This window comes from Rhinoraja longicauda, chromosome 28 (genome assembly GCF_053455715.1).
Source record: "Rhinoraja longicauda isolate Sanriku21f chromosome 28, sRhiLon1.1, whole genome shotgun sequence".
Taxonomy (NCBI): domain Eukaryota; kingdom Metazoa; phylum Chordata; class Chondrichthyes; order Rajiformes; family Arhynchobatidae; genus Rhinoraja; species Rhinoraja longicauda.
In genome coordinates, this window is record NC_135980.1 from 20,889,962 (window position 1) to 20,914,737 (window position 24,776).

The 24,776-nt window shown below is 44.9% G+C and overlaps 1 protein-coding gene across 13 annotated transcripts in view; it reads right to left on the reverse strand.

The window, feature by feature from the left end:
- The window catches only part of tcf3a (transcription factor 3a), a 149,650-nt gene that overhangs the window by 59,729 nt on the left and 65,145 nt on the right, over nucleotides 1–24,776 (reverse strand). For all 13 annotated transcript variants that reach the window (XM_078424210.1, XM_078424211.1, XM_078424214.1 and 10 more), the window contains 3 exons: nucleotides 13,964–14,031; nucleotides 4,318–4,453; nucleotides 3,556–3,605 (listed from right to left, as the gene is read on the reverse strand). In XM_078424210.1, the coding sequence (XP_078280336.1) occupies nucleotides 3,556–3,605; nucleotides 4,318–4,453; nucleotides 13,964–14,031 (254 nt within the window). The remainder of the gene's footprint in view (nucleotides 1–3,555; nucleotides 3,606–4,317; nucleotides 4,454–13,963; nucleotides 14,032–24,776) is intronic.

Consider the following 24,776-nt stretch of genomic DNA (forward strand, 5'->3'; position numbering starts at 1 on the left):
CTACAAAGCTGCAACAATAGACAATAGACAATAGACAATAGACAATAGGTGCAGGAGTAGGCCATTCAGCCCTTCGAGCCAGCACCGCCATTCAATGCGATCATGGCTGATCACTCAATCAGTACCCCGTTCCTGCCTTCTCCCCATACCCCCTCACTCCGCTATCCTCAAGAGCTCTATCCAGCTCTCTCTTGAAAGCATCCAACGAACTGGCCTCCACTGCCTTCTGAGGCAGAGAATTCCACACCTTCACCACCCTCTGACTGAAAAAGTTCTTCCTCATCTCCGTTCTAAATGGCCTACCCCTTATTCTCAAACTGTGGCCCCTTGTTCTGGACTCCCCTAACATTGGGAACATGTTATCTGCCTCTAATGTGTCCAATCCCCTAATTATCTTATATGTTTCAATAAGATCCCCCCTCATCCTTCTAAATTCCAGTGTATACAAGCCCAATCGCTCCAGCCTTTCAACATACGACAGTCCCGCCATTCCGGGAATTAACCTAGTGAACCTACGCTGCACGCCCTCCATAGCAAGAATATCCTTCCTCAAATTTGGAGACCAAAACTGCACACAGTACTCCAGGTGCGGTCTCACCAGGGCCCGGTACAACTGTAGAAGGACCTCTTTGCTCCTATACTCAACTTCTCTTGTTACGAAGGCCAACATTCCATTGGCTTTCTTCACTGCCTGCTGTACCTGCATGCTTCCTTTCATTGACTGATGCACTAGGACACCCAGATCTCGTTGAACTCCCCCTCCTCCTAACTTGACACCATTCAGATAATAATCTGCCTTTCTATTCTTACTTCCAAAGTGAATAACCTCACACTTATCTACATTAAACTGCATCTGCCATGTATCCGCCCACTCACACAACCTGTCCAAGTCACCCTGCAGCCTTATTGCATCTTCCTCACAATTCACACTACCCCCCAACTTAGTATCATCTGCAAATTTGCTAATGGTACTTTTAATCCCTTCGTCTAAGTCATTAATGTATATCGTAAATAGCTGGGGTCCCAGCACCGAACCTTGCGGTACCCCACTGGTCACTGCCTGCCATTCCGAAAGGGACCCATTTATCCCCACTCTTTGCTTTCTGTCTGTCAACCAATTTTCTATCCATGTCAGTACCCTACCCCCAATACCATGTGCCCTAATTTTGCCCACTAATCTCCTATGTGGGACCTTGTCGAAGGCTTTCTGAAAGTCGAGGTACACCACATCCACTGACTCTCCCTTGTCAATTTTCCTAGTTACATCCTCAAAAAATTCCAGTAGATTTGTCAAGCATGATTTCCCCTTCGTAAATCCATGCTGACTCGGAATGATCCCGTTACTGCTATCCAAATGCTCAGCAATTTCGTCTTTTATAATTGACTCGATTTTATAATTGACTTCCTGCCTCTTACACTCATTGCCCCGACGGATGATGGCAATCAGACCACATGTCTTCACCACCACTCTATTTACTAGTGTTGCCACTTTCAGGGAGCTGTGGACCGCTTTTGTACATCAATGTTGTTGAGCTTTCTTAAAAACAAAACCGACGAGAGAAATTATGACACGTGGCCAGCACCAGAAATCTGGCGGAAAACAGTCAGAAGGCAGGGATCGCTGAAGGTTCCAGCAAAGGTGTTGGTCGCGATGATGGTTATTTGAAGAGGTATCCAATTTGTCTCATTTCCCCCAAACCCTGAAAGATGCTCGGCTTACAACTATTTCTCCAAATCTCTTTAAAAAATAATGACTGAATTTGCATCTACCACCTTTTCCAGGGGAATGCATTCCAATCAGCCAGTGGTCTCAAATAAATTCACCTTTCTGTAGGAAGGAATTGCAGATGCTGGTTTAAATCAAAGATAGACACTAAATGCTGGGGTCCTTGACAAAGGGCGGCCCAAGGAGATGCCTCCTCAATGGTGGAGCAGGCAGAGGATAGTGGCTGACCAAAGGGTGGAGCACCACGAAGGCTAAAGTGTAAGGCGGCTGCAGCAAGGAGAGACTCCCAACCATGGTGGAGTCCATGCCACTGGACCCAGGTCTGTTTCTGGCAATGCCGACTGTGCACTTTGCTCCCCATGTGGCAACCATGTCGCACACCTGAAGGGATGTACTCCCTGCAAAGTCTGTGGCTCCAGGACTGGACCCTTCAGCCATCCCAGGATCCACAGAAAGGACCCACCAGGAGATTAATCACACTCCACTGAGTGTAGGAAAATAACTGCAGATGCTGGTACAAATCGAAGGTATTTATTTCACAAAATGCTGGAGTAACTCAGCAGGTCAGGCAGCATCTCAGGAGAGAAGAAATGGGTGACGTTTCGGTTCGAGACCCTTCTTCAGACCCTTCTTCAGACTCCACAGAGTGATTGGCGGTGAGTATGATTCATTGGCATGAAAATACAAGTTTAGTTTAGAGACAGCGTGGAAACAGGCCCTTTGGCCCACCAAGTCCACGACGACCAGCGATCACCCATTTAGACTAGTTCTATCCTACACACTAGGGACAATTTACAGAAGCCAATTAACCTACAGACCTGTACGTCTTTGGAGTGTGGGAGGAAGCTGGTGCACACGGAGAAAACCCACGTGGTCACAGGGAGAACCTGCAAACTCCGCACAGACAGCACCCGCAGTCAGGATCAAACCCAGGTCTCTGGCGCTGTAAGGTAGCACCTCCACCGTTGCCCCACTGTGCCGCCCATTATAACGATTCTCCAAAATATCTGATGTAATGTTCAGAGCACTTATATTACACCTCTCCTATAACGCAGCAAAAAAAATTCTACCAAAGCTTCTGCAGCAAAATCGAAAGATAGAGCCTGTTATTAAAATGCATGGAGAGTTAGTTTAAATAGTATTATTTAGAATATTCATAAACCAAAATTTGACACCGCTTAAAAACATCAATTGTCAAGAGGTCAGGGTACTAAATTCCCAAATCGACACCACTAAACAGCAGAATATCAAAAGAATCTTTGCTGGCCTCCCGAGACATGTTCAAATCACAACCCACTGTTCAGTTTCTGTCTCCAGAGTCAGGCTGCTAATGCAGCTTTTAGTAGTATCTCCGTTCCTCCTGTATCCACGTTTCAAGGTAGCAGTGCTTCAGAAGTTTATCTGAACAAACACATTCACCTCGCAAGGGCAGCTACCATTCACAATGTTAAGATTTCCCCCATTCTCTTTACTTCAACTGAGCGCCAAACAAACCAGGCACTTTGCGGAACACCTCTCCAGCTCAATGCAGCTTAACTAATCTTCAAACACAGTGAAGGGCGCCAGTAATTTCCATGTGCCTTCTTATTAAAATTGCAGACTTGATACTACAACCCCAATGTAGTGAAACAAACTTATTTTGTGACCATTAACGTCTGCAAACTACACCAGAAACATCAGCCTGGTGGTTTTTAAAAAAAAAACTTACCTATATAACTCAGAATTGCAAATGGTTATGGAAATAGTGAAAGGCATTTGGCAGCTTGCAAGCAAATTAGATACTTTCATCTAAAAAATTAGTAGTTCTTATTAAATAACAAAATACTTACCGAAGAAGGCAAGCCAGGCGGCACCTTCCGTACTTTCTTGGGCTGGGGTTCTAAGAGGAACGAATGCGAGTTAGGATCCAAAATTATTAAGTCAAAAAAAGGTTTGTTAAAAATCATGAAAAACAAATTTAGGAAAATCGATCCATTGTTGAATGAGAGATGTGAAAGCAAAAGAGAGAATCAGATTCTGGGTTATCCATGCACCAGAGGACAGAGAAATAAGCGCAACAATAAATTAAATACACCATTTCAAAATCAGCAAGATTTAAAACTATATACGGTTAAAAGAAAAGTATTCTGCAGAAGACAGACCCTTAGGAGTGATTACAAGGCAATCTGATCAAGGAGATTAGATGATAAACCCCAAACAGCTGTGAAGCATCACCAAAAACAAAACTGATCGTTTTACCATAATTATTTATGTAAGCAAACAAAGCTAGAAAGATATAAGAAAATAACTGCAGATGCTGGTACAAATCGAAGGTATTTATTCACAAAATGTTGGAGTAACTCAGCAGGTCAGGCAGCATCTCGGGAGAGAACGAATGGGTGACTTTTCGGGTCGAGACCCTTCTTCAGACTGAAGGGTCTCGACTAGAAACGTCACCCATTCCTTCTCTCCCGAGATGCTGCCTGACCTGCTGAGTTACTCCAGCATTTTGTGAATAAAGCTAGAAAGACGGATGAAAACTTATAAAACGTAAAGTGATTGGGCTCGAACACCAACAAGACGAAGAGGAGACAACCACTTGGGAATGTTACCTAGATTGCTTGGTTCTTGCACTGGCCTTCTGCGAGGATTGCTGGCGTAGGGATAATACTGGGTCCCAGGTTTGACGCCAGTTGGTGACATTGTTCCCGAATTGGCCATTCCCATTTCAGAATTCAGAAAAGTTCCCTGCATCGTTAAAGAAGCGAAGGCACAATTAACTCAACCATCCTGGGTGATACAGTCAAGAGAGAGTCAAAAGTCAAGTGTTTTTAAATTGTCATAGGAACCAAAAGCAGAACAATGAAATCCTTACATGCAACTGTGTAACAGGTCTGCAGACTCATAGAATGCACCATTTTAAAAAGTTCATAGAGTCATAGAGTCTTACAGCACAGAAAGAGGCCCTTCGGCCCATCGTGTCCGTGCCGCCCGTTACCAAACACAGTCTAATTTTAATCCCATTTTCCCGCATTTGGACCGTAGCCCTGAATGTTGTAGCATTTCAAGTGCCCATCCAAATGCCTCTTAAACGTTGTGAGTGTTCCCGCCTCCACCACCACCCCAGGCAGTGAGTTCCAGACTCCAACCACCCTCTGGGTGAAAAAGTTCTTTCTCACATCCCCCCGAAACCTCCCTCCCCTTACCCTGTATCTATGTCCCCTCGTTGTTGAACCTTCCACCAGTGGAAGAAGTTCCCCGCCATCTACCTTATCTATGCCCCTCATGATCTTGTACACCTCGATCATGTCCCCTCTCATCCTTCTCTGCTCCAGGGAAAACAACCCCAATCTGCTCAGTCTCTCCTCATAGCCGAGGCCCTTCATCCCTGGCAGCATCCTGGTGAATCTCCTCTGCACCCTCTCCAAAGCTATCACATCCTTTCTATAATGTGGTGACCAGAACTGTACACAATACTCCAGCTGTGGCCTCACCAGTGTTCTGTACAATTCCATCATTACCCCCCTACTTTTATATTCGATGCCCCGGCTAATGAAGGCCAGTAACCCATATGCCTTTTTGACCACCCTGTCCACCTGTCCTGCTGCCTTCAAGGACTTGTGTACCTGTACTCCAAGGTCCCTCTGTACCCCTGTCTTCCCTAAGGTCCTTCCATTCATGGTGTACTCCCTCTCCAAGTTATTTCTGCCAAAGTGCATCACCTCGCACTTTTCAGGATTAAATTCCATCTGCCACTGCTCCGCCCATCTGACCATCTCATCTATATCTTCCTGCAGCTTGCAGATCCCTTCCTCGCTATTCACCACCCCCCTACCTTTGTGTCATCTGCAAACTTGCTGATCATGCCCTGTACGTTAACATCCAGATCATTTATGTAGATTACAAACAGTAAGGGACCCAACACCGATCCCTGCGGCACCCCACTGGACACCGGCCTCCAGTCACAGAAGCAGCCTTCTACCATCACCCTCTGCCTTCTGTCACTAAGCCAGTTTTTTATCCATTTTGCCAAGGTGCCCTGGATCCCATGGGCTCTTACCTTCTTGACTAGTCTCCTGTGTGGGACCTTGTCAAAAGCCTTACTGAAATCCATGTATATCACATCCACTGCACTACCCCCATCTACCTCCTTGGTCACCCCTTCAAAAAATTCAATCAAGTTAGTCAGACACGACCTTCCCTTAACAAAGCCATGTTGATTATCCTTAATTAACCCTCGATCCTCCGTGAAGACTGATTCTGTCCCTCAGAATCTTTTCTAGCAGCTTCCCCACCACCAATGTCAGACTCACCGACCTGTAGTTCCCAGGTTTATCCCTACTGCCCTTTTTAAATAATGGCACCACATTAGCTATCCTCCAGTCCTCCGGTACATCCCCTGTTGCAAGAGAGGCTCTGAAAATTTGTGCCAGAGCCCCCGCAATCTCCTCCCTTGCCTCTCTCAGCATCCTGGGATACATCTCGTCAGGGTCCGGAGACTTATCCACTTTTAAGCCTGCCAGAGCCTCCAGCACCACCTCCCTGTCAATAGCAATATGCTCAAGAACATCACAACCCTCCTGCTCCATTTCTAAGTCCGCATCGCCCTCCTCCCTCGTAAAAACAGATGCAAAAAATTCATTTAAAACATCTCCTACATCCTCTGGCTCCACACACAGCTTTCCACTATGGTCCCCGATGGGCCCCACTCTTTCCCTCGTTATCCTCTTACCCTTGATATACTTATAGAACACTTTGGGATTTTCTTTTATTTTGCCCGCTAGTGCTATCTCATGGCCCCTTTTTGCTCTCCTAATTTCTTTTTTAAGAACCGCCCTACACCTTCTGTATTCCTCTAATGATGTCTGTGCCTTAAGTTCTTTATGCCTTCCAAAAGCCCCCCTTTTTTTCCCGAATCAATCCTACTATATCGTTCGACATCCAAGGTTCTTTGGACTTGTTTGTCCCACCCTTAAACTTTAGGGGAACATGCTTCCTCTGTACTTTTTCAATTATTCTTTTGAATGACTCCCACTGTTCTGATGCGGTCCTCCCCATGAGACGCTGATCCCAGTCCACCAGGGCCAACTTCTGCCTTATCAGATTAAAATCGGCCTTGCCCCAATTTAGAAATTTTCCTCTTTCCACCGGTCCCTCTTTATCCTTTTCCATTACCACCTTAAATATCACTGAATTGTGATCACCGTCACCAAAATGCTCTGCTACTGACACTTCAGCCACCTGTCTGGCCTCATTTCCCAAGATTAAGTCCAATACCGCCCCCTCCCTTGTTGGACTTTCAACATATTGGCTCAAAAAGCCCTCCTGGATGACCCTTAGGAACTCTGCACCCTCAGGGCCCTTGACACTTTGGCTATCCCAATCAATATTCGGGAAGTTGAAATCCCCTACTATTACTACCCTGTTGTTTTCACACCCTCCCGAGATTTGCCTACAAATATGTTCTTCTATTTCCCTCTGACTGTTTGGGGGTCAGTAGTATACACCCAGTAAGGTGCATGCCCCTTTTCTATTTCTCAATTCCACCCAAATAGCCTCATTTGAGGAACCCGCTAATATGTCATCCCTTCTTACAGCAGAAATAGATTATTTGATTAATACTGCAACACCCCCTCCCCTTTTTCCCTGCTCTCTGTCTCTCCTGAAGATTCTATATCCTGGAATATTAAGCTGCCAGTCCTGCCCTTCCTTCAACCATGTTTCCGTAATGGCAACAATGTCGTACTCCCATGTGTTCAGTAACACCTTCAATTCATCCCCCTTGCTTCCAATACTCCTTGCATTAAAATAAATGCCGTTCAGACTTGCCCTACCCCATTGTGCTGGGGCATTCTTGTTCTGCCTCCCAATCTGACCAGTTATTTCCTCTATATTTTCCATCTCCTCACCCCCTATACTAGCTCCATGCTGTATCCCAACCCCCTGCCAAATTAGTTTAAACCCTCCCCAACAGTGCTAGCAAACCTCCCCGCCAGGATATTGGTCCCCCTCTGGTTAAGGTGGAGACCATCCGGCCTATACAGTTCCCACCTTTCCCAGAAACAGGCCCAATTATCCAGAAAAACGAATCCCTCCCCCCTGCTCCAACTCCTGAGCCACACATTAAACTGCTCTATCCTCCTATTTCTATACTCATTAGCTCGTGGCACAGGGAGTAATCCAGAGATTACAACCTTAGATGTCCTACACTTCAATCCTCTACCTAGTCCTTTTTTAACTCTCTTCCTAGCCCCCTAAATTATCCTTTCAGGACCTCTTCCCTTATCCTATCTATATTGTTGGTACCTATATGTACCACGACCTCTGGCTCCTCTCCCTCCCCTTTCAGGATATCCTGGACACGCTCAGACACATCCCGGACACCGGCACCAGGGAGGCAAACCACCATCCGGGTCTCCCGACTGCGTCCACAGAATCGCCTATCTGACCCCCTCACTATAGAGTCCCCTATTACTATCGCTCTCCTCTTCCTATCCCTACCCTTCTGAGCAACAGGGCCGGACTCCGTGCCAGAGGCCCGGGCACCGTCGCTGCCCCCAGGTAGGCTATACTCCCCAACAACACCTAAACAGGAGTATTTATTACCAAGGGGTACATCCACTGGGGTACTTTCTCGTCCCTGCCTCTGCTCCTTGCCCCCCCTAACCGTGACCCACTTGTCTACCTCCCGTGGTCTTGGAGTGACCACCTCTTTATAACTCCTCTCTATAACCTCCTCACTCTCCCTAACCAGACGGAGGTCATCAATCTGCCGCTCCAGGTTCCTAATACGGTCCCTTAGGAGCCCCATCTCATCGCACCTGGCGCAAATGTGGGTGTCTGGAAGACTATCAGACTCCCAGATTCCCCACATCCGACACCCAGAACATATAATTTAAAAAAATTATTAGTGCAGAACCCCAAGTACAGTAAAGATTAAAACTGTTGCAACTATTTTAACATCTAACCCAGTGCTTCTTAAACTATTTCAGTGTCATATATCATATATATACAGCCGGAAACAGGCCTTTTCGGCCCTCCAAGTCCGTGCCGCCCAGCGATCCCCGCACATTAACACTATCCTACACACACTAGGGACAATTTTTACATTTACCCAGCCAATTAACCTACATACCTGTACGTCTTTGGAGTGTGGGAGGAAACCGAAGATCTCGGAGAAAACCCACGCAGGTCACGGGGAGAATGTACAAACTCCTTACAGTACAGCACCCATAGTCAGGATCGAACCTGAGTCTCCGGCGCTGCATTCGCTGTAAAGCAGCAACTCTACCGCTGCGCTACCGTGCTGCCCTCGACTAAATTCACCCTCGACTAAATTTTCTTGTTTTTTGGTCATTTGCGTCTTATTCTCCCTTGTGTATAATTTTATATATATTAAGTCATTCACCCTTCATTCACCCCCTAGTTTAACTCACCCCAAAATAATTTCATTCATCCTTGGGTGAACCATTCACCAGTTTAAGAAGCACTGATCTAATCTATCCAATTTCTAGACTTTTTATAATCACCCATTCCATAAGTTGATGCACCAAAACCGACCTCAAAAACCCAGATCTGGAGATTCTAGACCACCCGGAGGTTGGGAGTTTCAGTAGGGTGGCAATCACCATTCTGGTCATAAGATGTTAAGAGTAACTCAGTGGGTCAGGCAGCATCTCTGGAGGACATAGACAATGTTCTAGGTTGGGATCTTTCTTCAGAATGTCCAGAAACATCACCTATCCATTCTTAGAGGTTGCCCGCCCTGCTGAATTACTCCAGCACTTTGTGTTTTGCAAAAGATTCCAGGGTCTGCAGTTCCTTGTGTCTCCATTATGGTCATGCTGTCTTCCTGAAAATTTCTCTTGCACAAGACGCGTGATGCATTCTTAATTGAAAATAGACACCCCAGAATCTGATAACGAGCCAACAGTAGCCAGATCTGGGGGGTGGCAATAGTATGTTCATTTGAGCCAAAGTTATGCATGTCAAGATGGTTTGGCAAGATGCTGCAATGTTCCATGGATGACAACATCACAGGAAAATGTAGATACATTGTAGATTGATTGGCATCTAACAATGCCCCTAGTGTGTCGGGAGTGGATGAGAAAGTTGGATAACGCAGAACTAGTGTGAACAGGTGATCGATGATCGTGTAGGGCTGTAGAGCCTGTTTTCAGGCAGTATCTCTAAACTAAATAAAACCGAGATGCTGGGATCTTGAGCAAAACAAGGCACTGGAGGAACTCAGCAGGTCAGGCAGCATCTGTGGAGGGAATGGACAGGTGACATTTCGGGCTGGAATGTTTTCATGGATGAGGTGTGTTAGTGGCAAGGATGAGTGGTTAGTGGGGGGGGGGGATAGCGGGGGAAAAAAACTTGGTGGTTAAAAGACTCCACTAGAGTTTCAGAAAGCTACAGGGACTGATGCAACATTGGAGTGATGGTGGCAGTGGTGCAGTGAAAGGAACCACTGATGGGTAATTAGATGATTAATCTGACAAGGGTGCCAGGCCAACATTGCACTGGGAAGACTTAGTAGTCCCAGAGGTTCCCCAACAAATCACTGCTTCTCCAACAAGTTTCTTTCATAATACTCTAGAAGTAAACAGTTGGGTAAGTACACGGATAAAAGAGACATGGCCAATCGTGGCCAGGTGGGACTAGCGTTGATGGGGCATCTTGATCAGCATGGGCAGGTTGGGGTGAAGGGCCTGTTTTCATGCTGTATGACAATGAATGAGTCACACCAGGAACAGTGTCATCAAAGCAACATAATGAAGGGGTCTCATCAGGTTAGAAGGGATGCCACGGGTCTGGACACAGCACCCATTGCACTCCAAGACAGACACAAATGACATTCTGCATTGAAAGCCAGTACAATTTCATTAAGGCGTTGTCAACGCAATAACTGGAACTTAATGTTTTATACACAATTCAGATTTTTTTGATAGATTATCATATCATACATATCATATCATACATATACAGCCGGAAACAGGCCTTTTCGGCCCTCCAAGTCCGTGCCGCCCAGCAATCCCCGCACATTAACACTATCCTACACCCACTAGGGACAATTTTTACATTTACCCAGCCAATTAACCTACATACCTGTACGTCTTTGGAGTGTGGGAGGAAACCGAAGATCTCGGAGAAAACCCACGCAGGTCACGGGGAGAACGTACAAACTCCTTACAGTGCAGCACCCGTAGTCAGGATCGAACCCGAGTCTCCGGCGCTGCATTCGCTGTAAAGCAGCAACTCTACCGCTGCGCTACCGTGCCGCCCTTAAGATTAAGTCATATCGTTGAATAGCCAACAACCCGAGTACTTGATTGTGTTTCAAGCTACCCAAAGCACTGCTGCATTGAGATTTTATTTGCTTTTCAGCAAACTGGTAAAAAAAAGTATATTTATTGTCTAATCTTTGCAAAGCAAACTGTCTCGGCATCTTCGCACAATGAGAGCAAGAATGTGGTTCATAAATTCAGAAGTGGTAGGAGCCAAATTAGGCCATTTGGCTCATTAAGTCTAGTCTGCAATTCAATCATGGCTGTTCTAACTCTCCCTCCTAACCCCATTCTCCTGCCTTCTCCCCATAACCCCTGACACCCGTACTAATCAAGAACCTATCTACCTCTACCTTAAAAATATCCATTGACTTGGCCTCCAGTCTTCTGTGACAATGAATCCCACCCTCTGAAATTCCCCCTAATCTCCTTCCTAAAGGAACCATCTGGTGAAAGTTGACAGGGTAAGGGAACAGGATAACTCAGTAACAGCTCTCAATGTAAAAACACAAACAGAAAACTTCACTTGTTTGCTCAAGTTTTAATTGTAACAAAATTTGAATTCTGTCAGAGGTTTATAACAATTCACAAAAAGACCCCAACTTACAGAAGTAAGTAACTTTTAGAACTGTATAAATACCCGAGTGCACTAATTAAAATTTGATCTACAACTCTAATCAATTTTGTATGTTGAGAAAATGTCAATTTTCCCCAAACTATTAAGATTTCAAACTTAAATGCTCAGCAAATAGGAAGGTTGTGCTTTATTGGAACATCAACAGTACAATAAAATTGATTGATAACCTTAAACAAGTGCAGAGCAACAAAACTGATGTTAAATCAGAATTGCCAACAATTTCCTCAGTACCTGCAGAAGCATACTAATAGGCTGGCTGGAAATTTGGAAGCATCTGCTACTCAGTTTCACACGAGGAAGCAGTAACATTGGGAGAAAAACCCCACAGCGGGTTCAAAACCTTTTATGAAAGGTAACATAGTTGGGCAGGAAGGGCAAAGCAATTATTAAAGTTAAAAGGATTGTTGCTGTTAATTTCTCAGAAAATCAATGAAAACAAAAAATGAGAGATGTTTCAGTTACATAGAGCACTGGCAAGATTATTTTGTGCACAGCACTGGTCTCTTACACAAGGATGTACATAGATTTGAAGTTCAGAGAACGTTTACTAAACCAATACCCAGAAAGAGCAACTGTCATACGAGGAAAGGATGGACAGGCTAAGCTTATAGCACTGGAGTTTTTAAAAGAGGGCAAAGTGACTTGATGGACACATACAGGGAGGATCTTGATATGGTAGATGTGGAGAGGATACTTCCTCCAGGGAGAACTAGGCAGCCTTCCACTTGTTACAGTCTGGTTACCTGGTTTAACTGTTATTTTATTGTATATTTATTTATTGCATTATTGAGTTTAATGTGTCTGAAAAGCTGTAAGCAAGCAAATACTTTACTGCTCCAGTCCCCACGCTTGCAACAATTAAATACTCTTGACTCTCATCTCAAAAAGGTGTGGGAGTCGGAATACTGTAACATCCAGGTTCAGGAACAGCTTCTTCCAACAGCCATCAGACATTACGAACTCAAACAAAATCTTCCAACAATGAACTGCTTGGATAGACACAAAATGCTGCAGTACCTCAGCGGGACACACAGCGTCACAGAAGCGAAGGAATGGGTGACATTTCGTGTCGAGACCCTTCTTCAGACTGCTTGGGTTGCACTAAGAACTTCAGGCCTTGTTTTGTTTTTGCACTACATCGTTTCTTTTTACTCGTTGAACATTTGTTTATTGTGTTATCTTATCAAGTACCATATTTACAAACCTGTTGTGATGTTGCAAGAATTTCATTGTTCGGTTTTGATACATATGACAAAACACTCTCGACTCTTGAAAATAAACTGCCCCTCCAAGAATTCTTCAAAAGGTAATGGAAGCAGAATCCTTGAATTTAAAGTAAAACTAGGGCAAATGTAGAGGCATTCTTGAAATGTATAGGACAGGTGGGTGGTAATGCTACTACAAATGGGCGGCACGGTAGCGCAGCGGTAGAGTTGCTGCTTTACAGCGAATGCAGCGCCGGAGACTCGGGTTCGATCCTGACTACGGGTGCTGCACTGTAAGGAGTTTGTACGTTCTCCCCGTGACCTGCGTGGGTTTTCTGAGATCTTCGGTTTCCTCCCACACTCCAAAGACGTACAGGTATGTAGGTTAATTGGCTGGGTAAATGTAAAAATTGTCCCTAGTGGGTGTAGGATAGTGTTAATGTACAGGGATCGCTGGGCGGCACGGACTTGGTGGGCCGAAAAGGCCTGTTTCCGGCTGTATATATATGATATGATATGATATGATATGAAATAGATGGGTGCGTGGTGCCATGGGTCATACAGCACAGAAACAGGCCCTTCAGGCCAACTCGTCATGCTGGCCATGATGCACCATCTAAGCTAGTCTCATATCCCTCTCAACCTTTCTTACCACATTCCTGTCCAAGTGTCTTTTAAAGGCACCTCCAGATTACAATCAGATCAGTCGCGACCTTATTGAATTGTTCTGTTCCTAAGTCACACGCTGGTACTTATCCGCGAGTTCATTGTTTTATGGAGCATTTATTACAGGTAGAACAAATTAAATTTCCACTTGTGACATTTTAGCAGGCTAGCTGACTGCTGTACAAAAGTAGTACAGCAGGCAACACTAACAATTTTTTTGCATGAGCAACTGTTAAGTGTTCTCCTTTTGATAAGACAATGACAATACTCCCATTCAAGTGAACATTTTCCATTAAATTGAATACTTAGCTGATAATTATTTACACATCAATTCAGCTTTACATAATCACGTTTGAATTTAAGGGGAGTGAGGATTGGAGGGGAGTAAAATCTATTCCATCTGCTGTTGTAACAAAACAGGCTTTGGCCTGAATAGGCCTGCAAATGTACATCCACGTACCTGATTTAATGCTGGCATGGCTGAATCTCTTCCAAATGGCGGAAATGTAACTCTCTCAGCATTTTTCACTGTGGAAGATAAAAGTTACATTCCAGTTAAAAAAACAGGTCAAATTACTACAGTGGCATTCTTTCCATTTCTGCCCTCGTACACAATATCCGGAAACTACACACCCCGTTTACGTTTATGGTTGTCGCGTGTACAGAGGTACGATGAAAAGCTTTGTTTTGCAATGCTATCAGCTCAGATAATACCATATATATATATAAATATAATCAAGATAAACTCAAGTACAAAAGGTAGAGCAAAGTGAGAGATACAGAGTGCAGAATATAGTTCTCAGCATTGTAGCGCATCAGTTCCTTAGACAACGTCCAATGTCCGCAATGGAGCAGAGGCGAATTGGACATTATCCGAGCTGATGGAAGGCCCGTTTAGAAGCCAGATAACTGAGGGAAAGAAGGTGTTCCTGAGTCTGGTGGTGTGCACATCCTCTGATCAAAACTGATACCTGGGAAGTTACACGTGAGTAAGAACACAGAAGCAAGAAATCTCTGTGTGCAGAGAATGGACCATTTCTCACAATGCCCTTGTTGCCAAGCTAAAACACTGAACTCCAATGTTTTACAATGATCAATTTCAATTTAGTTCAGAAAGACAGTGCAGAAACCAGCATTCGGCCCGAGTTAATGCCCACCATCGACCGCCCGTTTATACCAGCTCTATCCAATCCCACTTTTGCATCCGCTCCCGACACTCTGGGGATAATTTTTGAGGCCAATTAACCTATAAATCCACATCTCTGTGGGCAGCTGGAAGAAATAGAGAGAACGTGCAAACTCCACATAGACAGCGGCCGAGGTCAGGATCGAACCTGGGTCTGCGACACTGTGACGCAGTGGCTCTACCAGCTGCGCCACTGTGTTCTAGAATTAGAATCTGTAACTGAGCTTTGGGTTTACTCAAGGAATATAATCAAAGCATAATGAGCTTCCCAGAAACTAGCTACAATTAATTGCAAGAAACATTATTTATGATATGAAGAGGATGATTCTACTGATGCGCAAGGCTCTGTTACATTCGTAGAGTCAGAGTAATACAGAATAGAAATAGTCCCTTTGGCTAAACTTGTACAAGTTGACCAAGATGCCCCCATAGGGCGATCATGGTGGCGCAGCGGTAGAGTTGCTGCCTTACAGCGAATGCAGCGCCGGAGACTCGGGTTCGATCCTGACTATGGGCGCCGTCTGTACGGAGTTTGTACGTTCTCTCCGTGACCTGCGTGGGTTTTCTCCGAGATCTTCGGTTTCCTCCCACACTCCAAAGACGTACAGGTATGTAGGTTAATTGACTGGGTAAAATGTAAAAATTGTCCCTAGTGTGTGTAGGATAGTGTTAATGTGCGGGGATCGCTGGGCGGCAGGGACCCGGTGGGCCGAAGGGCCTGTTTCCACGCTGTATCTCTAAAAAAAAAAAACAATACTAGTTCCGCTTGCCGGCGTTTGGCCGATGTTCTTTCAAAAGTTTCCGTCCATTCTGTCCAAATGTCTTTTAAATGTTGTAGTACCTACCGCAACTACCACCATTGGCAGTTCATTCCATATGCCCACCACAATTGTGGGGAAGAGGTTGCCCCTCTGGCTCCTGTTAAATCTTTTCCCTCGCCCCTTAAAGCGATGTCCTCTAATTATAATGGAAAAAGAGGAGGAACAATTCTGTAGATCGACTGGAGATACAAGGAACTGCAGATGCTGGTTTACAAAGTGTTGGGGTAACTCAGCAGGTCAGGCAGGATCTCTGGAGGACCTGGATAGATGGTGTTTGGGATCAGGACCTTTTTCACACTGCGGGTTAACTGTTTAGGGAGTAGAAACATAGAAAATAGGTGCAGGAGTAGGCCGTTCGAGCCAGCACTGCCATTCAATATGATCATGGCTGATCATCCAAAATCAGTACCCTATTCCTGCTTTTTCCCATATCCCGTGATTCCATAGCTCAGGGAATGCAGCTCAAAGACTGTGTGGAATCCACCGTTAGAATTAGCCAACTTTCAGCACAAGTTGGAGTCTCACAGCCGAAACCACCAAGAGACAAAAATGGAAAACAAAAACCACAAGGCAGCAGGTTAAAAAGGAGTTAGCCCCTATTCACCTTTCCCATAGCCTTGCCTTGAAGCAGGAACAGCAGGGCTTGCTTTAACAGTGCTCTGGTAGCCATCTAATCCACCTAGGCATTTTATTACCAAAGCAGAGTCTTTAATGTTTTGGGAAAATAGTTGCTGCTCTCCGCACTTCAAAGCTTTCAAACATAAACCTGACCTTCGAAGTGCAGCCTTGGTGCACAGGCAAGGGTACATTTCACACCAGGTGTAATAACAGGACATCACTCAACACCTCACAAGCTGCGTTATTAATTTCAAATTTGTACCACAATGCATCAATAGTTTAAAGATTAATTCTCACATTCCTTGCACTCCCCTAAAAAGTTTCTTTAAACAGATGGTTAAAAATCCTCACAATTGTGTTTTATGTCCTTCACCCTGTAGAGGCGAGCTAGTTGCTGCCTCGGCTAAATTAACAGGGAAAGATAAGTCATCTTCAATTGAATTATACAACCAGGTAACCCAAACGATCAATGCCTCAAGAGCTTGGGAATTTTCTCCAGAAAAAACTTCTTATTCCACAGGAAGTACAAACATTAAAGAAACCAATGCATCGATTTCCAAGTCATGTGTTATGCCCGCTTTATACCGTAATGCCAAATTGTACCAACTTTTACACGAGGGGGTGGTTTAAGGAATAGGCTTTATCTTTAACTGAAACCAGAGAACTAACAACGAAAGGAGAGCTGGAAGTTTATTGCTCTCAGTTCAAGATCAGTAATTCCTAAAGTGAGATTGATCAAAATTGGATTTAGCCCCGGCTTAAATCAGGCATTAAAAACCATTATGTTTATTGCCTCCAAATATTTTCACTGCAATTGTCCTTCATAAGATAAGATCATTAGTGATAGTGGTAGAATTATGCCATTCAGCCCATCAAGTCTACTCCGCCATTCAATCGTGGCTGGTCCATCTCCCCCTCCTCACCCCATTCTCCTGCCTTCTCAGACTGGATGCCTGTGTCTAATGGTGTGCCTCAGGGTTCAGTGCTGGGCCCGCTACTGTTTGTCATCGAGATCAATGATTTGGATGAGAACATACAGGGCAAGATTAGCAAGTTTGCTGATGACACGAAAGGTAGTGGTTTTGCTGACAGTGACAACTATTTTTGATGAATGATTGCGTCACGGCCTGGTTTAGAAACATAGAAAATAGGTGCAGGAGTAGGCCATTCGGCCCTTCGAGCCTGCACCGCCATTCAATATGATCATGGCTGATCATCCAGCTCAGTAACCTGTACCTGCCTTCTCTCCATACCCCCTGATCCCTTTAGCCACAAGGGCCACATCCAACTCCCTCTTAAATATAGCCAATGAACTGGCCTCAACTACCTTCTGTGGCAGAGAATTCCACAGACTCACCACTCTCTGTGTGTTTGGTAACTTGAATGCTCCAGAGCGGAGGCGGCTGCACAAAATGGTGGACATCAGCTGACACATCACTTGCACTGACCCCCCACCATCCAAGGTATCTACAGGAGGCACTGCTTCAAGAAGCAACCTGATATCATCACAAACACACACCACCCTGTCCATACTTTCACCTCGCTGCTACCATTAGGAGATGGTACAGGAGCCAGAAAACCATAACCCCCAGGTTCAAGAACAGTTACTTCTCATCAACCATCATCTAGAAGCACCCTGCACAACACTAACCATAACCTTACCCCAACACCACACTACCATGGACTTTGTATTGGTTGCATTATGTACCTCAGCTAGAACTATTATGATCTAGTTACTTAGTATTACTGATAAATATACCATAAACAATAATACAATCATTCATTGTGTTGTGTGTTAATGTGCCAATAAAACTGTAGCATGCAAGAATTTCATTGTTCTGTTTCTGATACATATTACAATTAAACACAACTCTCTCAAACAGCAACATTCAGCACGATTCAGTGATGATTAATTTCCCTTGCTTATGCGACCACTATTATACAAAAAAAAAAAACATTGACACCTTGCCTTCCACCTGTTAATATCCAAATCCTCTACAGTCCGAAGGGTTATTAATGGTTACTACGTTGAGTTACTCCAGCGTGGAAGATAGACACAAAAGGCTGGAGTAACTCAGCGGGACAGACAGCATCTTTGGAGAGAAGGAATGGATGACGTTTTGGGCCGAGACCCTTCTTCAGACATTCCTAGCACTTTGAGTTTTGCTTTGCATTCCTTTAAGTTCTGTTCAATCAGAATCACTGAAGTAATGCAGAAACATTTAGTTAAGTTGAGAATAACAGATCCTGTGTAAAGTAATAGGTACGTTGATGGAGTTTTAACTACAGAGTAAGCCACAAGGAAAAACACTTTCTTCAGACAAGAGCCAGAGGATCTTTAAAATATACCCAAAACCAGATGGCTTGCTGGTTTATTATTTTGTCCAAGCAGCAGAGCCTCTTTGAGTGCAGCATTCAATCAGCCTTGACTTTATACTTGAATCTCTGGAGTAAACGTTGACCCAAGACCTCTGTGCTGAAGTGAATGTGCCACCAAAGGAACAGCTGATACATTTCAAAAGCAATACACTGGAGAAAGGGTAGCAGGCATAGCTCTAAAGGTGAGAGGGGCAAAGTGTAAAGGAGATCCAGTTTAGAGATAGTGTGGAAACAAGACTCTTTGGCTCACCGAATCCACACCGATCAACCGCACACTAGTTCTATCCTGCACACCAGAGAGACAATTTACAGAAATCAATTAAACCACGAACCTGCACATCTTTAGAATGTGGGAGGAAACTGGAGCACCCAGAGAAAACCCGCACTCAGTCACAGGGAGAAAGTACAAATCCCTGACAGACTGCACCCGTAGTAAGGATTGAACCCGGGTCTCTGCCACTGTAAGCCGGTAACAAGACGGTAAAAAAAAAAAAACAGGTGGTGGGTGCCTAGAATGCCCTAACAGGGGTGGTGGTGGAAGTGGATATGTTAGTGACATTCAAGAGGCTTTTAGACAAGCATGTGGATATGCAGGGAAAGGAGAGATATGGATCACATGCAGGCAGAGGAGATTAGTTCAACTTGGCAGCATGTTTAGCACAAACATTGTGGGCTGAAAGGTCTGTTCCTGTGCTGTTCCATGTTCTACTGTGTAACCTGGAGCAAAAACAAACTGCTGGAGCAACTCGGTGGACCTGGCAGCATCAGCAACCATCCAATAGTATAACAGCTTTCCCGATGACCAACTTTAATTCATACGCTAACTATGATATTTTTTTGCCACATACTAGACAAAATCACATTTTGTTTGCCATTTCTGTCAGCAAGGTACAGTACCTTTATAATATAGTCATGCTGAGCTCCAGTTGAAAATTAAATAATTGAATTAGATATTTTTTTATTCTTAAAGAGAACATGACATTGCCAAAGACTCAAACTTATTTAGATACATGAAGATAAGAGTTCACAACATGCTATCATCTCAATGATCTATTTTACCCAGCATTTGAAAAAAAAAAAAAAAAAAATTCCCAAATTGACATGCCAGGATTTAAATTTTTGTTTTTACAGTAAAATCCTTTAGATTACTGCATTCGAGATCAACAATACAACACAAGACCTCTTTGCATGTGCTTGGATATATTCTCAATATTTTGAAGACCAATTAGGTCCTTGCTGATATTTCCTCCTCTTCTCGCTAACATGTTGCACTCAAAGAACTGTCCTCAATCTATCAATCTCGGAATGCGTAGCCCCTGACATGGCTGCCTCTCTTCTTACCACCAGTCCGCTTAAGCTAAAATTATGGACTCGAGTACATTTCAGTTTGATAAATCCGACGGCTAATTCTACCTCACGGAAATGATTGGAGAATCTCCCAAACAGGCGGTTAACACGTGGAGATAAATGAAAACGTTCTCCATTTTAAATTAATATTTAGTATCAAGAAAGGATTATTATTAATTTCAAGTGAAAAAGGATAGCAGTTTTTTTGGATGCTCTGAATACAGTAGTTCTTTCAAACTTGAGTGAAATTTAAACAACAAAATTGAAAAGATTACCACTATGAATAAATATCACATCAGTAAGCAAAACAAAAGTGTAATGCACCTCAAGGATAAAAAGGATGCAATTTGGTGACACGAGCAACTCTAACTTGCTTTAGAAATTTCCTTCCGATTTATTTCTCTCCATTCCCTCCTTGTGGGTGTGTCACTGACAATAAAGATCAACTGTAACTACGGTACCTAATGATTAGACAAGAATCATTATTGGGATATTGCCGGGGGCACAGCTCGTAGAGCTGCTGCTTTGCAGTGCCAGAAGCCCGGGTTCAATCCTGACCTCGGGCGTTGTCAGTGTACATGCTGTACGTTCTCCCTGTGACCGCGTGGTTTTCCTCTGGGTGCTCTGGAGTTTGTAGGTTAACCAGCCTCAGTAAATCGCCTCTAGTGCGCAGGGAGCGGATGAGAAAGTGGACTAGCATAGAACTAGTGTGAACGGGTGATCGATGGGCAGCGTGGAGTCGGTGGGCCGCAGGGCCCGTTTCCATGCTGCATCTCCAAACTAAATCACATTCATGACCTGCCATCTTGTTTTGTGACCAACTCAACTCCCACCTGACGTCATTTCCTTTGATTCATGTAACTACTATCCCATTACACAAGTACTTAATGACCAATGAAAGAAGTCTTACTTTTCAGCCCCTTTGACCAAAACAAAAACTTTTTAGTAAACACCGAATAGTAAAGGCCTGGATAGCGTGGATGTGGAGAGGATGTTTCCACTAGTTGGAGAGTCTAGGACTAGAGGTCATAGCCTCAGAATTAAATGAATCCTAACTTTCCTTTACGAAGGAGATGAGGAGAAATTTCTTAAGTCAGAGGGTGGTGAATCTGTGGAATTCATTGCCACAGAAGGCTGTGAAGGCCGTCAATTGATATTTTTAAGGCAGAGATAGATTCTTGATTAGTACGGTGTTGGGAGTTATAGGGAGAAGGCAGGAGAATGGGGTGAAGAGGGAAAGATAGATCAGCCATGACGGATTAGACTTTTCATATTTTCATATTTCATATTTCAGATACAGCGCGGAAACAGGCCTTTTCGGCCCACCAAGTCCGCACTGCCCAGTGATCCCCGCACATTAACACTATCCTACACATACTAGGGACAATTTTTACATTTACCCAATCAATTAACCTACATACCTGTACGTCTTTGGAGTGTGGGAGGAAACCGAAGATCTCGGAGAAAACCCACGCAGGTCACGGGGAGAACGTACAAACTCCTTACAGTATAGCACCCATAGTCAGGATCACACCTGAGTATCCGGCGCTGCATTCGCTGTAAAGCAGCAACTCTACCGCTGCGTTACTGCGCTACTTGATGGGCCGAATAGCATAATTCTGCTCCTATCACTTATGAACACGAAATGTATGAACAAAATCGCTCACTTTTATTCAATATCAAGTCATCGAGATTCAGATTATTGGAGAATAAAATGTAAACGGCGAGGATGGTCCTAGGTAGGAAAATGAACACGAGTAACCATCAGCATGCTATTAACACTTAGAGAACAGATGCAGTCGGTGTGGACAAATAAAAGGTTTGATTAGTTTTTCCATTTTGGGCAGAATACCAATGACTCAGCAGAGTATATTGCTTGTGCTACACTGTATCTAGCGAGTCAAGTGTGTGGTTTTATTGTGATATATGCACTGAAATGGAACAATGAAATAAATTCCTACTCGCAGCAGCACCAAAGCAGGTTTATGAACACAGTGGTCACTGGATAATATAATAAACAACGTAGCTCAATAAGGGTTGGCACAGCTGGTATAGCTGCTCCCCCCCGAGAGCCAAGTTCAATCCTGACCACGAGCGTGTCTGTGTGCACTCTGCACGTTTTCCCCTCTGACCACATGGGCTTCATCCCACATTCCAAAAGACCTGTGGGTTAAGTTAATTGCCCTCTGTAAAATTGCCTGTAGTGCGCAAGGAGTGGAAGTAGTATAATAATAAACTAAGGTGAATGGGCGATCAGCGGTCACCACGGACTCAGTGGGCTGAAGGGACAGTTTCCATGCTGTATCCTTTTTTAAAAAAAACCCAATATGGTTCTAAAACCAAACAAAACTATATGCCAATATGTGAAATCGAACATAACCATGCAATTAGCATAACATGTACTTTAAAACCCAGTAGCAATTTGTCTGCTGTCTACAGACAAGTCCACGGCTGGGGCTTGCTTAGTGCTTAATAAAGAACCATTAGTCACACTGGCAAGGAAGATTTCGAGATTATGCCAAATTCACCAGTGTGCAAAGACCCGAGTCAAAACTTCAGCAATTTGGATCAGGGTCGGGGCTGGGGGGAAAGGTCGGGGCTGGGGAAAACGGTCGGGGCTGGGGAAAACGGTCGGGGCTGGGGAAAACGGTCGGGGCTGGGGAAAACGGTCGGGGCTGGGGAAAACGGTCGGGGCTGGGGGAAACGGTCGGGGCTGGGGGAAACGGTCGGGGCTGGGGGAAACGGTCGGGGCTGGGGGAAACGGTCGGGGCTGGGGAAAACGGTCGGGGCTGGGGAAAACGGTCGGGGCTGGGGAAAACGGTCGGGGCTGGGGAAAACGGTCGGGGCTGGGGAAAACGGTCGGGGCTGGGGAAAACGGTCGGGGCTGGGGAAAACGGTCGGGGCTGGGGAAAACGGTCGGGGCTGGGGAAAACGGTCGGGGCTGGGGAAAACGGTCGGGGCTGGGGAAAACGGTCGGGGCTGGGGAAAACGGTCGGGGCTGGGGAAAACGGTCGGGGCTGGGGAAAACGGTCGGGGCTGGGGAAAACGGTCGGGGCTGGGGAAAACGGTCGGGGCTGGGGAAAACGGTCGGGGCTGGGGAAAACGGTCGGGGCTGGGGAAAACGGTCGGGGCTGGGGAAAACGGTCGGGGCTGGGGAAAACGGTCGGGGCTGGGGAAAACGGTCGGGGCTGGGGAAAACGGTCGGGGCTGGGGAAAACGGTCGGGGTTGGGGAAAACGGTCGGGGCTGGGGAAAACGGTCGGGGCTGGGGGAAACGGTCGGGGCTGGGGGAAACGGTCGGGGCTGGGGGAAACAACTCCAGCCAAATTTCCTTCTGGTTAAAGCCATTGTTGATATCGAAGTTTCCTTCCATTTGAAAGGAGAACCTCCTCAAAATGATAATAGATTCAGAGTTGTACAGCACGCAAAAGGCCTGTTAGCCCAACATACCCGTGCTGACCAAAATGCTCATCTCTGTTAATCTAATTTCCCTACATTTGCCCTATATCCCCCTATTTCTTTTCTTATCTATGTACCTGTTCACATGCTGTGATTGTACGTGCCACTACCTCCTTCTCCTGCAGGTGCCACTACCTCCTTCTCCTGCAGGTTGCTCCATATAGCTACTATTCTATGTGAAAGGCCTACACCTCAGGGCCACTCACACCTCAAACCTGCGCTCACTAGTTTTAAGAACCAAGGGCCTCCTTAAGGTAAGAAGGTCCTCATCTGAAACATCGGCCATCCATGTTCTCCTGTGATGCTGCCTGACCCGCTGAGTTATTTCAGCACTTTTCTTTTGTAAATCAGCACCTGCAGATCCTTGTTTTCACTCTCTAGTTTTAGACACCCTTACTCTGGGTGAAACCTCTATGCCATTTATGGCCATCATTATGTTAGAGGCCACTCACGCCTCAGTCTCCTGCACTCCATTTCACAAAGCAGAATAACCTCGCATTGAGGCAAATTGAGGCAAAATACGTAGCTGATGTTAAAATATACTGTCAGAGTTTTTAACGTGTATAAAAATAACTAAATTGACTTCAGGTGTTCAGTTTGCATGAAATCAGATTTTCTAAAATAAGAACATTTTAATTATGCAGGTTATATACAAACCCGTCACTATATGCACCGTTTGGCAAGTTCTCGTCAATTATAGTAGAACGCCAATATTCCAGCAAATTCATTCTTTGATGATGCCAGACTGATGTCCAAATGACTTCATGCTGTTACTGTACCTGCCTCCACTACCTCCTCTGGCTGCTTGTTCCATATTCCCAACACCTGTGTGAAAAAGTTGCCCCTCTGATTCCTATTCAATCTTTCCCCTCTCATCTGAAACCTCAAGGAATTTAAATTCCACAGCTGCCAGTTTGGGACTTGAACTCCATTCTCTAGATCATTAATTTGCCAAGGCTTCTGGTTAGTAGTCTGGAAACTTAAACCAGCGCGCCAACACTTCAGCAACCTCAACATGACAGGAGAATAGGTAGTTTCTGAAGAAGGGCCTCGACCCGAAACGTCACCCATTCCTTCTCTCCTGAGACGCTGCCTGACCCACAGAGTTACTCCAGCATTTTGTGTCTATGTTCTCAACGTCATCGTTATTGGTCAAACAACATCCTTCCACCTGACTATGGAATATTATTTATAGCTTGCAACGGTTACATTTTTGGTTTCTTCTCTTTCTCTCCCCCCCCCCCCACCCCTTTGTGCTCCAACTAGATCTACACCGATTTCTCCCCATCCCCTGCGCCTACATTCCTTCCTCTGACTTCACAATTCTCTAACCGTTTTGGAGCAGGAACTGTATCTGTACACTGTGGATGGCTCGATTGTAATCAGGCATTGGGTCTTTTTTCCCCTATTCCTGCACCCGCATCATTTGAAAGTCCATTTTAAAAGTTATTATAAACGTTGGCA